Source organism: Neoarius graeffei, chromosome 9 (genome assembly GCF_027579695.1).
Source record: "Neoarius graeffei isolate fNeoGra1 chromosome 9, fNeoGra1.pri, whole genome shotgun sequence".
In the NCBI taxonomy this organism is placed as follows: domain Eukaryota; kingdom Metazoa; phylum Chordata; class Actinopteri; order Siluriformes; family Ariidae; genus Neoarius; species Neoarius graeffei.
In genome coordinates, this window is record NC_083577.1 from 29,806,735 (window position 1) to 29,821,062 (window position 14,328).

Consider the following 14,328-nt stretch of genomic DNA (forward strand, 5'->3'; position numbering starts at 1 on the left):
TGTCTCATGCCATAGAATCGGTTGTATTATTTAGGAAAAATGGTATTCATGAACATTGTATTCAACCTTTTGGATGTAATGTGTTAGGTACGGTACCTTGACCTCTTGCACAATCATCTTTGCAGTCACTGGCAAGTAAAAGTCTTTGACTGTGCTGGTTGACTTAAGTGCCTGCTGTTTGGCCTGATGCCCCTTACTTTCTATGTGCCTTGTCACATCCCACACACCCTGATGGGCACAGGAGTTCTCTTTGCGGCAGATAGAGCACCAGTAATAGGAGCTGGTACTTTCTACAGTAATAAATGGTCATTTAGATGTCCATTCATTATTAAAAGAGCTCTTGTAGGTGGCTGCTCCTGGTACCTTTTTCGGTTTTGTTTTGATGGTCTCTTCTGACACCCTAGCCATCTCCTCTATTGTCTCTTCTACCATCTCCTCCACCGTCTCTTCTTCTTCCACCTGGACCATCTCTTCCTCCTGCACCCGCATTGTCTCTTCCTCCTGCACCCGCACTGTCTCTTCCTCCCGCACTGTCTCTTCCTCCTGCACTGTCTCTTCCTCCTCCTTCTGCACTGTCTCTTCCTCCTGCACTGTCTCTTCCTCTAAAGGGCTTAGTCTTTTTGCCACATCTGGGCCAGCATCCTCTCTGGGCTTTTTAGGGAGCTTTCCACTCACGGCAAATGAAAGGATGCTTAATTGTTTTTTTTTTCCTGACATCTTCAAAAGACAGCAATAATTAATGCATCTATGAGCAGGATATATAAAATATGACATGATTTTAAGTGACCTATTAAATTGACTATGCAATAGGCCTACACTTTAATTTATTTTGTGTCAAAAAATTATTTCCCCTATTTGGAGAGAGAGATGATTATAATGTGAGAATATGTCAGTCATCCCGTGATAACGAAATATGACTAGGCCTAGACTACTTGTTCTGAACAGGTCTTGTCAGTGAAAAGGCTGTAAAACTGTTGGCTAAGTTAAGGCTGCAGACACTCAGCACTGGAAAAAATGTTGCCAATTATCTGGGCAACATTCCTAAACAGCAGTGAAGTTGTCATTGTTTGTGTCAAACAAGTTGTGAATTTGTTGTAACATTAACACAGGAGATAACTGACTCTGTGCTTGCAGTGATGCTCGGAGCTCCTGGTTTCTGGGTCCAGGTCCAAACTGTAAGCTGGTTGGAGCAGAATCATGTGAACGAGCTTTTATCATTGGTTGTTACGTGTGGCAGCGGGTGCGCGGTCAAGCGCCGGTCTGCGACAGGAGGGCGGAGTCAGGGAAGGTAAGTGGCAGAATCACTACACCTGATGGCAATTAACCTGTTTGTGTGTGTCTTCCCAGTGACCGTGCCCTATTTAAGGAGGGAGAGCGAGAGCAGAGGGGCTCATCCCGAAACCAGATGCCGGTTGTGTGTGTGTGTCTGTGTTAACCATATTGTTTCCACTGAAAAGTGTGGCAATAAAAGTCGTAGTTTGCAAATCTGATCTCTGTTCTGCCGTCCTCTGTGCTCCACCCTTAGTTGGAACGGTTACAGTGGTGCCGAAACCCAGGAAAAGTGGAGCACCAGCCGATCAGCCCCATGGAGTCCTTCCCGTTCGCCGACCTGGTCCGTGCCCTCACCACGGCCCAGCAAAGCCAGCACCAGGTGCTCGTCACCCTCCGAAAGGAACAAGAGCGACGCTTCGAGGCCCTGGTGCTGGCCCAGCAAGAAGACCGAGAGGCGTTCCGGCACCTTCTCGTGTTGGTGGAGTCCACCAGCGCTCCTACCGCGGGCCCATCTCCCCTCACCGTCACCAAGATGGGCCCGCAGGACAACCCCGAGGCGTTCAACATGCTCTTCAAGCAAGTTGCAGAAGCCTCGGGGTGGCCGATGGAGCAGCGCGTGGCACGCCTCCTCCCCCTGCTAACGGGAGAGGCACAGCTGGCCGCGCTACAGCTCCCCGCCGACCGCCGGCTGGCCTACGCGGACCTCCACCCGGCCGTCCTCCAGCGCGTGGGGCGCACCCCAGAACAGCAGCGCCAGCGCTTCCACGCGTTGCGCTTGGAGGAAATCGGCCGGCCGTTCGCGTTTGGCCAGCAGCTCCAGGACGCCTGCTGGCGGTGGTTGAGGGCCGACAACCGCGACGCCGAGGGAATCATCGACCAGGTGGTGCTAGAACAATTCATCGCTCGATTGCCAGCAGGAACCGCAGAGTGGGTCCAGTGCCTCCGCCCGGCGTCACTGGATCAGGCAGTCGAGCTGGCGGAGGACCATTTGGTGGCTGTCCCAGCGGCAGGACAGCAGACGGCGTCTTCTCTTCTATCCTCTTCTCTCTCTCTCTCTCTCTCCCCCGCCTCCTGTGTCCCGTCCTCGCCCCATTCCCCCACCGCGGAGGCGGGGGCCGGCACCACCCCAGCCGGCCCGCCGCACCCGCGGTGCCCTCCCGTTTCTCCCTTCTGTGTCTGTCTCTCCCCCCCTCAGGTGAGTGAGCCCCAGAACACCTGTGCAGAGGGAAAGCCCGGGCCGGTTTGCTGGTGCTGCGGGGAGCCGGGCCACCTTCAACAGCAGTGCACGGCGATGGAAGTGGGCACGGTGGTTCGGATCCCCGACACGCCAGAGGCCGCCCTCGATCGGGCCGGAGCATATCGCATACCTGTGAGTATCCAAGGGGATGCATATCAGGCATTGGTGGATTCTGGCTGTAATCAGACCTCAATTCACCAAAGCCTGGTGCAAAACGAGGCATTGGGGGGAGCACAGGGGGTGAAGGTGTTGTGTGTGTACGGGGACATTCACAGCTACCCTTTGGTGTCAGTCCACATTTTTTTCAGAGGGGAAAACGTTATAGTGAAGGCGGCGGTTAATCCTCGCCTTACCCACTCTTTAATTTTGGAGACTGATTGGCCGGGATTTCGGGATTTAATGATGCACTTAGTCAAGAGTGGGTCCTGCCATTTAATGGGGGGAGGTCCCAGTGTCGCTTTGGCGGGAGCAGCTGTCACAGAGCCGTCTACGTCATCATCTCGTCAGAGTGAGGAGCCGCCAGCCCCTCCTATCTCTCTCTTGGGGAATCCCTCGCAGATTTCCCATTAGAGCAATTGCGAGACGAGACTCTGCGACATGCATTTGACCAAGTGAGAGTAATCAATGGTCAAACGCTCCAGCTGAACGCCACCCCGTCCTTCCCCTACTTCACGATTATGAAGGATAGGTTATACTGAGTGACGCAGGACACTCAAACTAAAGAGCGAGTCACGCAGCTTTTGATTCCGAAGAGCCGCCAGGAATTGGTATTCCAGGCGGCTCACTTTAATCCCATGGCTGGACACTTAGGGCAGGATAAGACACTAGCCCGAATAATGGCCCGATTCTATTGGCCGGGGATTCGCAGCGATGTTCGTAGGTGGTGTACGGCATGCCGCGAATGCCAGTTAGTAAATCCAGCGGCCATTCCAAAAGTGCCTTTGCACCCTCTTCCATTGATCGAGACCCCATTTGAGAGAATTGGGATGGATCTCGTCGGGCCACTAGATCGGTCAGCACAGGGGTACCACTTTATATTAGTTCTGGTGGACTATGCAAGGCGATACCCGGAAGCAGTGCCTCTGCGCAATATCTCAGCATGCAGTATTGCAGAGGCACTCTCCCGCGTCATCTCCCAAGTCGGAATCCCGAAAGAGATTCTGACTGATCAGGGCACTACATTTATGTCACGGACACTGCACGAACTGTATGGGTTATTGGGGATTAAGCCGATCCGCACCAGCGTATATCAACCACAAACGGATGGTTTAGTGGAATGGTTCAATCGCACCCTCAAAAATATCATTAAAAAATTTGTAAGTGAGGACGCACGTAATTGGGATAAGTGGCTCGAGCCCTTGTTGTTCTCAGTGCAAGAGGTTCCCCAAGCCTCCACGGGGTTCTCCCCGTTCGAATTATTATATGGGTGTAAGCCGCGAGGCATCCTAGACGTGCTGCGGGAAAATTGGGAGGAGGGACCTTCACAAAGCAAGAACGAAATTCAATACGTTACGGACCTGCGTGCAAAACTCCACACGCTCACCCACCTAACCCAGGAGAATTTGCGGCAGGCCCAGGAATGGCAAGCCCGCCTGTACAATAAGGGTACGCGCCTTAGGGAGTTCACACAGGGAGATAAAGTACTTGTACTGTTGCCCACTTCAAGCTCCAAATTGATCTCCAAGCGGCAAGGACCCTTTGAGGTCACACGGCGAGTCGGGGACGTCGACTACGAGGTGAGGCGAACGGACAGGGGTGGGGCGCTACAAATTTACCACCTCAATCTGCTTAAACTCTGGAAGGAGGAGGTCCCTGTGGCATTGGTGTCGGTGGTTCCGGAGAGGGCAGAGCTGGGGCCGGAGGTTCAAAAAGGGGCATTGACATCACGTACCCCTCCGGTCCCCTGTGGAGACCACCTCTCCCCGACCCAGCTCACGGAGGTCGCCCAGTTGCAGGCCGAGTTTTCGGATGTGTTCTCGCCCCTGCTCGGTCGCACTAACCTCATAGAGCACCACATAGAGACGCCCCCGGGGGTAGTAGTGCGTAGCCGCCCTTTCAGACTACCCGAACACAAAAAAAAGGTGGTTCGGGAAGAACTTGAGACCATGCTCAAAATGGGCATCGTCGAGGAGTCCCACAGTGACTGGAGCAGCCCGGTGGTCTTGGTACCCAAGGCCAACGGGTCGGTCCGGTTCTGTGTGGACTACAGAAAAGTCAACGCGGTGTCTAAATTCGATGCGTACCCAATGCCTCGTATTGATGAGTTGCTCGACCGACTCGGCACTGCTCGCTTTTATTCGACACTGGATTTGACGAAGGGATATTGGCAGATCCCCTTGACTCCCCTACCCTGAGAGAAAATGGCCTTTTCCACACCATTTGGTTTACACCAATTCGTCACCCTTCCGTTTGGGCTGTTTGGGGCGCCCGCTACGTTTCAGCGGCTGATGGACAGAGTCCTCCGCCCCCACGCCACTTATGCGGCCGCGTATCTAGACGATATCATCATCTATAGTAATGACTGGCCGAGGCACCTTGAACATCTGAGGGCCGTCCTTAGGTCGCTGAGGCGAGCGGGGCTCACAGCCAACCCAAAGAAGTGTGTAATTGGGCAGGTGGAAGTACGGTATCTGGGCTTCCACTTGGGCAACGGGCAGGTGCGTCCCCAAATTAATAAGACGGCAGCGATTGCGGCCTGCCCGAGGCCCAAGACCAAAAAGGGGGTGAGACAGTTCCTGGGGCTGGCTGGCTATTACCGTAGGTTTGTACCTAATTATTCGGACGTCACCAGCCCGCTGACTGATCTCACTAAAAAGGGGGCCCCAGATCCGGTCCAGTGGACGGAGCAATGCCAGCAGGCTTTTTCCAAGGTAAAGGCTGCACTGTGTGGGGGGCCACTTTTACACTCCCCTGACTTTTCTCTCCCCTTTGTGTTGCAGACAGATGCGTCGGACAGAGGGCTGGGGGCAGTTTTGTCCCAGGAGGGGGAGGACCGCCCTGTCCTCTACATCAGTAGGAAGCTGTCAGTGCGTGAGGGGCGCTACAGCACCATTGAAAAGGAGTGTCTGGCGATCAAGTGGGCGGTCCTCGCCCTCCGTTAATACCTGCTGGGGCGCCCTTTCACCCTCTGTTCTGACCACGCGCCCCTCCAGTGGCCCCACCACATGAAAGATGCCAACGCGCGGATCACCCATTGGTATCTGGCATTCCAACCCTTCAATTTTAAGGTGGTCCACAGGCCAGGGGCGCAGATGGTCGTGGCGGACTTCCTCTCCCGTCAAGGGGGGGGGGGAGTCGGCTGCGGGCCGGACGGCCGCCCGGCCTGAGTCGGGCGGTGGGGGTATGTGGCAACGGGGGCGTGGTCAAGCGCCGGTCTGCAACAGGAGGGCAGAGTCAGGGAAGGTAAGTGGCAGAATCACTACACCTGATGGCAACTAACCTGTGTTTGTGTGTGTCTTCCCAGTGACCGCGCCCTATTTAAGGAGGGAGAGCGAGAGCAGAGGGGCTCATCCCGAAACCAGATGCCGGTTTTGTGTGTGTGTGTGTGTGTGTGTCTGTGTTAACCATATTGTTTCCACTGAAAAGTGTGGCAATAAAAGCCGTAGTTTACAAACCTGATCTCTGTCCTGCCGTCCTCTGTGCTCCACCCTTAGTTGGAACGGTTACATTGCGTTACATCCCTACCCAGATACTACAATGCTATTTTCTGATTGGCTATTGTGTAGCCCCTTTCTTTTTTGATTGGCTGGTAAGTTACAGGCTCGATTTAGACCGACAGCGAAGACGTGCTTCTTCCATGGTGAGAGCCCGCGAGAGGGAGAGAAATGTTGGGTGCAGCGGCCGAATATAAGTTGTTTTTCAGCGTGAGAAATGCCATGTGTGGTGGGAGAGCGCGACAAAAGCCCGAAAAGAGTGACTGTCACACTTAATGCGTGACACTTGAGAGCCCTGAAAGATGAGTGAAAAGGGTTAGAAAAAAAATCCACCTTCTAGTGAAGTCGCTTCATCTCACGCTGAAAAAATGAGAAAAATCCAACCTTTAATTGAACTAAATTTATTCAGAGAAAAACAAATGACTGATCAGGAAAAAATTATTTTCAACAAAACAAAGTTCCACAATTATTGGCACCCCTGGAAATTATAGCGAACACAGTGTAACTGAAGCATGTTTCCCATTTAAATTCTACATTAGTTGATTGGAGTGTCAGAACTTTCAAGCTGTAATCCATGATTTCCTGAGTCAATTACGTGACATCAGATTTTCGAAGTACTCCTGAGCCCATGTGGCTGTATTTGTCACATTAGCATGACAGTTTCCCAGGCAGTGGCGCGTGAGGGCTCGAAGGTCACGCACATTCAACAGTGATTTCCCACCTCGCCCTTTATGCACTGTGATGTCTCTGAATTCCCTAAAACTTTTCAAAATGTTATGTACTGTCGTTTTTAAAAGAGTTAAATTCTCTGTAATCTTGCATTGAGAATTTTTTTTTTTAATAACTAGCAATTCTCTCTCAAATTTTGGCACAAAGAGTGAGCCACAACCCATCCTTGCTTGCAAAGGCTGAGCTTTTGGTGCTGCTCCTTTTATACCCAATCATGTTACCCATTAAGCTCCTTATTGTGAAATCTTCCAAAATGGTGTGAATTGAATATCCTATAAACTTTTCAGTCTTATTTTGCCTCCATCCCAACTTTTTTTTAATGTGTTGCAGGCATCAAATTCAAACTTCATTTATATTGACAAAATACAATTAAGTTGGTCAGTAAAACTCATCTCATCTCATCTCATCTCATTATCTCTAGCCGCTTTATCCTTCTACAGGGTCGCAGGCAAGCTGGAGCCTATCCCAGCTGACTACGGGCGAAAGGCGGGGTACACCCTGGACAAGTCGCCAGGTCATCACAGGGCTGACACATAGACACAGACAACCATTCACACTCACATTCACACCTACGGTCAATTTAGAGTCACCAGTTAACCTAACCTGCATGTCTTTGGACTGTGGGGGAAACCGGAGCACCCGGAGGAAACCCACGCGGACACGGGGAGAACATGCAAACTCCACACAGAAAGGCCCTCGCCGGCCCCGGGGCTCGAACCCAGGACCTTCTTGCTGTGAGGCGACAGCGCTAACCACTACACCACCGTGCCGCCCCGTCAGTAAAACTATTGAAAATATTTTCTTTGTGCTTTTGTCAGTTAAATAAAGATGCACGTGAATTAACAAATCACAGATTTTTGTTTTTGTTGCATTTTGGAAAATATCACTACTTTTCTGGAAATGAGGTTTGTATTTAAAAAAAAAAATGTGAAAAATGTTACAACTGACCCCCTTCTATAAAACAGTTAATGCAACAAAATATCAGACAATATTATACAAATATGATGAATATCATTTTCCATACAATATTGGTAAATGGTTTCCATTTATGATCATCAACATCTTGCATCAGTTGTAGCACTACAGGATTTGCATCAACTGTGTTATGTAGAGTAAATATTATTGAAAACTATAAACTCACTCAGTACAGTATGTGACTATTTGCCATTGCGCTATTTCCTGTGGGTGTCTTTCTTATTCAGGTCTGAGGATAAGGTGCAGTATCATTTGCTGTTTATAAGAGCTTATAACTCTTCTGACTGAGATCCAGTTCATCCCACTGATGATTAGAGCATTCTGGGTCTTGTGTCCGAAACTGCAAGATCGACTTTAAATGATTCCAGAAGTGAAACATTATTTTCAGTTCAGAAGAGTGAAATTCATCACTGGATAAATTTGTCCCAAAATTACAGTTAATGCTCAGTGCTTAAACATAAGTAAGTGCCGTGTGCTGTTTCTGATGTAGCTGAGGAGTGTAACAGGTCATAATGTGTCTCTCGAAAACTCCTCCTATTAAGGAAGTGCCAAGTCTGACATGACTGAAGTCCTTCATTAACAGCCTGCAGTGTTCTGCTCTGGTGAGTTGAGATTTATTCTCAGTTTATGGAGAAATCTGTGTCTCATTTTCAGCACAGTGAAAGGAAGTGATGATTAACTGAACCTACAAAGTCATCTATTTAACTTTAAAGAAACCTGAAATCAGGGTGTGATTACTTTTCACAGAAGTGAAATTGAAACTCTGAGCATTCGGACAAGAGAGAACAACAACAGCAAACAAAATGGCTTCTAAGTTTTCAGAGGAGGATTTCTCCTGTCCTGTGTGCTGTGAAATCTTCAAGGATCCTGTTGTTCTGCACTGCACTCACAGTGTGTGTAAAGTGTGTTTGCAGCAGTTCTGGGAGACCAAAGGATCCAGAGAATGTCCTGTTTGTCGGAAGAAGTCGTCTATGGAGTATACTCCCATAAACCTGTCCTTAAAGAACCTGTGTGAGACTTTCTTACAGGAGAGAAGTCAGAGATCTTCATCAGGGTCTGAAAGAGTCTGCAGTCTGCACAGTGAGAAATTCAAATTCTTCTGTCTGGATCATCAACAGCCGGTGTGTGTGGTGTGTCAGATTTCAAGAAAACACACCACTCACAAATTCTGCCCCATTGATGAGGCAGTAACAGACTGTAAGGTAAATAAAACGTACATATGAACTCATGGGTCACATATGAATAAATGTTGCTGTTCATAATCATGACAATTACTTTGTAATCAATTTAGTTCATCTGAGTTCAAATAATATCTAAAACTAGAGACTCCAAGCAGCTTGATAATTTATTTCAGGAGAAGCTCAAAACTGCACTGAAACCCCTACAGGAGAAACTGAAGGTCTTTAAAGACTGGAAACGGAAATGGAGTCAGACTGCAGAACATATAAAGGTTAGAATCAATAACATGGGTTTGATATAATTATATTTTGTTTCATTGCATATTCAGCGACGTTTCATTTGATTTTCTCTTCACTGCAGATTCAGGCCCAACACACAGAGCGTCAGATTAAGGAGGAGTTTCAGAAGCTTCACCAGTTTCTACGAGATGAAGAGGCAGTCAGGATCACTGCACTGAGAGAGGAAGAGGAGCAGAAGAGTCAGATGATGAAGGAGAAGATTGAGAAGCTGAGCAAAGACATATCCTCTCTTTCAGACACAATCGGAGCCGTAGAAGAGGAGATGAGAGCTGAAGATGTTTCTTTCTTAGAAGTGAGGATCATTTAATCAGTATTTATACTGTGAGAAAGTAAAACTTATTTCCATCACCAGAAACGTCACATTTCAGTGGTGTAAAAATGTAAATCATATCCACAGATATTTGCTTTGTTGTTTTACAGAACTACAAGGCCACAGTGAAAAGGTGAGTGATGTGCTTCCTGTCACTCATTCTCTGTGTTTCTGAATCCAAACCCACAGCAACACTGTCTCCCGAATGTTTTTGCAGAGCCCAGAGCACACTGCAGCATCCAGAGGAGCTTTCAGGAGTACTTGTCCATGTGGCAAAACATCTGGCCAACCTGCAGTTCAGAGTCTGGGAGAAGATGCAGTACACCGTCCAATACAGTAAGACAATGGCTTGGGTTTGGTATTAACATTGGTAGGGACATAAACCCAATGCCAACCCCCAGTGGTGCCAACTTCAGGTCAACATTATAGAGTCACAATATTTTGCTCTGTTGTGTTCCACCAAAAGAGTATCCATCATCTCTCCAAAGTCCAGACTTTTAAAATTTGAAGTTCAGAACTGTAATAATTCATAAATATGCAGTTCATTGGGCAGCATGTTGGTGTAGTGGTTAGCACTGTTGCTTCACAGCAGGAAGGTCCTGGGTTCAAGTCCAGCGGCCAGCGGGGGCCTTTCTGTGTGGAGTTTGCATGTTCTCCCTGTGTCTGCGTGGGTTTCCTCCGGGTGCTCCGGTTTTCCCCCACAGTCTAAAGACATGCAGGTTAGGCTAATTGGTGGCTCTAAATTGTTCGTAGGTGTGAGTGTGAATGGTTGTTTGTCTCTGTGTCAGCCCTGTAGAACAGGATAAGCGACTCCAGATAATGGATGGATGGATGCAATTCATTTGATTAATTGCAAATCTTGCATGTGATGAGTAACTCATTCTACCAATTTGCAAATGTGTTTTACAAGCGAATAACGCATTTACTGTCGGGAGGGTGTATGTTCCTTTCCCTCATAAATGGAAGTAAAACACATCCGGAGCCTTAAACACTGCGTTCCATGAGGCTGGCAGGGGGAGTTGGCTCTCTTCTGTGGGATCTTTCACTAGTTTTAGAATGCTAGTTTAAGCTGATATGTGATGGATCTAACGGTAAAACAGGACGAGGGCTCGAGAACCTTTTTGACACGTTGAAAGGCTACAATTTTACTTGGCAACAGAATGTATCTGAATTCTGATTGGTTGTTGTTGTAGACCAGTGGCGAGGAGCTGAAAATAAAGGGCATACCCCTCCAGGCGGTAGAACAAAGCGGGACCTGTTTTATTTGAAGGGTATGGGTGTCTACTTCATAAAAAACATGGTTGTACAAAATTAATATTGTAACAACATATGGTCCTTATTTGCCGGACCATCTGCGAAATTCTGTATCGCTATACCAGAGGCATTTCCTCTGCAATGAATGCACATATTGATGTGTGGGCATCAATATACTGCATCATTTAGGTCCATGATATGCTAATGCAACCTTTCTGGGCGTTTAATTTGATTTTCATCAATTTATGGGTGTATTAACCCCTTAGAATCCAAATATTTTTGAGTTTTTTTTCAGGTTGTTCGTTGAATATTTCAATTATAAATGATTAATTGTCAGGAAAATAAGGGAAAACTTATATCATTCTATAGTTTTAGATGTCTTTTATTCAAAAATACCAGTTTGAATTGTTCAGAATGGGTACAACACTGCCAATTAACCCTTTGTTTGCAACTGCGCATAAACCCGGATTTAATGTTGAAATCACAATTTGAGAAAATGAAGCCGATATTTTCTCTATGGATGAGTTGTACATTACTAAGGAGAGATATCATTATTTCAAAGATGCAAATGTAGTCTGAGACATGTTTTCAAGCAATTTAACCCCTTCCTAGCTAATACAGGTTGATCGGGTCATTGGTCATACAAAACATTGCCGACATCTTTGATCGTGAAATTAGGTTTGCTAGCATAAGATATTTTTGAAAAGCACTATCTTACTAAACATCTGCTTCCTCTTCTATAAAAACCTGTTGATGTTTTTGTATTGAAACAATACACACATATTATTTGGATGGTGTGTACAACAACACAAAAACGAATAGAATATATTTTGTTCATTTTGTGCAGATCTGGGGATTCTTTTGTGCTGTTAACCCTGAACAGTTACTAGTAAATAATAGGCCTTCATTTCGATCAAACATGACTTTCAATAATTATAACCCTTTTTATTCACAGGTTGAAATCTAGTTCACTCATTATGTCAAGGGGTGGTCAAGTAGAGATTCATGTAGAAAATGCCATGCTGTATGTCATTCACATCTCTGCCAATGTCTCCTGATCATGGGGGACATTCGGACAGGAAACACACAAATGTCAATGCAGAAGAGCCCTGCCGACACACAAACACACTTGGTACCTTCTGAGCAGTTACCGTCCGTACAGTAGAGGTGAGTGATATCACGGACTTCGGCTGGTGCTGATTCTTTCGTGTACAGAACCTGATGCAATCCTGTAGAGTCTCGAAACCATCCGTGTCCATCTGGGTCGGGTATATCTGGTTTGGCAATGTGGCTCTGAGTCCAGATCAAGGTCTGCAGGTGTGCTCGCAGGGCATGCTGCCGAAATGCATCCTCAGTGGGGGGCAGTTGGGTGGCTGGTTTGTCACTTGTGGTGGCAAGTACGTAGCGCAGTTCATCTAAGGTCTTGCACGTTTTTGCTTTCTTCCCATACATGGCAAGGACCAGTTCCTTAGCAGCCTCCATCCAGCCTTCAAGCTCATTTTCATTCCTAAGACCAGCCAATGCATTCCCAGAGGTCACCTTCTTGCTCAGCGTCTGATGATAAGCAGATTTCTTTCCGATGCCAAAAACAAAATGATACAGGACATGTACTATATACCTAGATGAGATTCGAAGTCAAGAACAAAAATGATGGCGCCATCATATTCTAAAACAGCATAGGCCTACTGATCTACTCAGAGGAATTTAGTTAATACCTCAAAGCTCAAATGCACTCTATCAGTTACAGAATCGATAACATTTTCACCTGGGATAGTGGCCAGACTGAGGTTTGGTGGCCACAGCAATTACATAATCCAGCGTTGGCTGCCCATAGAAACACAGAGTTCCGTTCATTGTACATGAAGCCATGTGCTGCTTAGGACTGTTCAGCATGCAGCATGCAGTAATTAAGATGGCCATAGGCCTTCCTCCCACAACTCTTACCTTAGTTGGAATGAGAATTAGGTTCAAATTACAGAAAACTTTGGCCATACAGAATTTTGCAGATGGTCCGGCAAATAAGGGGTTAATCCATATGTTGTTGCAATATTAATTTTGTACAACCATGTTTTTCATGAAGTAGACACCCATACCCTTCAAATAAAACAGGTCCTGCTTTGTTCTACCGCCTGGAGGGGTGCCACCTCTTTTTAGAGGGCTTTTCAAGGGTTGGCTGCTGCACTATTATATTATTGCCCTTCTGTTGTCTTCTTGAGCCCAGAGCGGAGGGGGGAGGGGGAGGAGGGAGTGACAGGGTTCTACAGAGAAAAGTTTTTGCCCCCGCTTTCAAATGAAGCCCCTCGAGAACCAATCAGTTCAGCGGATGTGTGTTCTCGGTATGGGGCGTTTTCAAAAGAGAGGTGGGAGGAAGCAAACGTTTCTGATCCAGAAGGCGGAGGCTGTTTTGCTTATTACGTGAAAATGTTTGAGAGTGAATATTCATGAGCGAATTTTGCATGCTGTTTCACCCAGTGGAAACCGACAGGAACCATTTGTGTACCATGATTTTTTTTCCTTCAATCAGAAATATTGGTCGGGACACGCCCATACAGTCCATACCCAATTCTACACCTATGCAGTAAGACTCTTAATTCTGTGTGTGTGTGTTTTCAGCACCTGTAACTCTGGACCCCAACACTGCTCATCCTGGACTCATTGTATCTGATGATCTGAACAGTGTGAGATGCAGCGATGAGAAACAGAAACTTCCTGATAATCCAGAGAGATTTGATAAATATCGGTATATCCTGGGATCTGAGGGCTTTAACTCAGGGACACACTGCTGGGATGTTGAAGTTGGAGACTGTACGTGGTGGATTGTGGGTGTGATGACAGAATTTGCTCAGAGGAAGGGGGAGATATTCTCCAGAAGTGGAATCTGGGGTGTGTGGTATTTTGGTGATAAATATTACGCAGTTTCTACACCACATCCAGACACTCAGCTCTCAGTAGCACAGAAAGTCCAGAGGATCAGAGTGAAGCTGGACTGGGACAGAGGAAAACTGTCATTCTCCGACCCTCTCACTAACACACACTTACACACTTTCACACACACATTTACTAATAAATTATTGCCATTCCTATGTGTTTATCATAAAGAATCTCCTCTAAAGATCCTCCCACTTGAGTGCTCTGTAAGAGTGAATCAGATCAGTTAGCATTGATGTTGTTTTATTCCAGTTCATTAATAAAATACTGCAGATTAAAAGATTAGTGTTCTTTGTGTCAGTCTTTTTTTCCCCCTTTTGGAAACCCTGAAGCACACACTGATTTTTTATTTTCAAGTGAATCAACTCAAAATATTGACAGAATATCTTGAAATAATTAATTAACTCAAATATCTTATTATGATATATTTTGAAAGCACGAGGAAGTCAAAATAATAAGTGAAATATTGACACACTGTCTTGAAATAACAAG

At 46.8% G+C, this 14,328-nt stretch overlaps 1 protein-coding gene across 1 annotated transcript; it reads left to right on the top strand.

Annotated features, from left to right (window-relative positions):
* Nucleotides 1-8,559: 8,559 nt before the first annotated feature.
* On the top strand, nucleotides 8,560-14,082 carry LOC132891565 (nuclear factor 7, brain-like). The gene is made up of 6 exons (XM_060929274.1): nucleotides 8,560-9,068; nucleotides 9,221-9,316; nucleotides 9,406-9,636; nucleotides 9,765-9,787; nucleotides 9,872-9,990; nucleotides 13,522-14,082. The coding sequence occupies exons 1-6, from the start codon at nucleotides 8,670-8,672 to the stop codon at nucleotides 14,064-14,066; spliced, it is 1,413 nt and encodes a 470-aa protein (XP_060785257.1). The 5' UTR covers nucleotides 8,560-8,669; the 3' UTR covers nucleotides 14,067-14,082.
* Nucleotides 14,083-14,328: the final 246 nt, after the last annotated feature.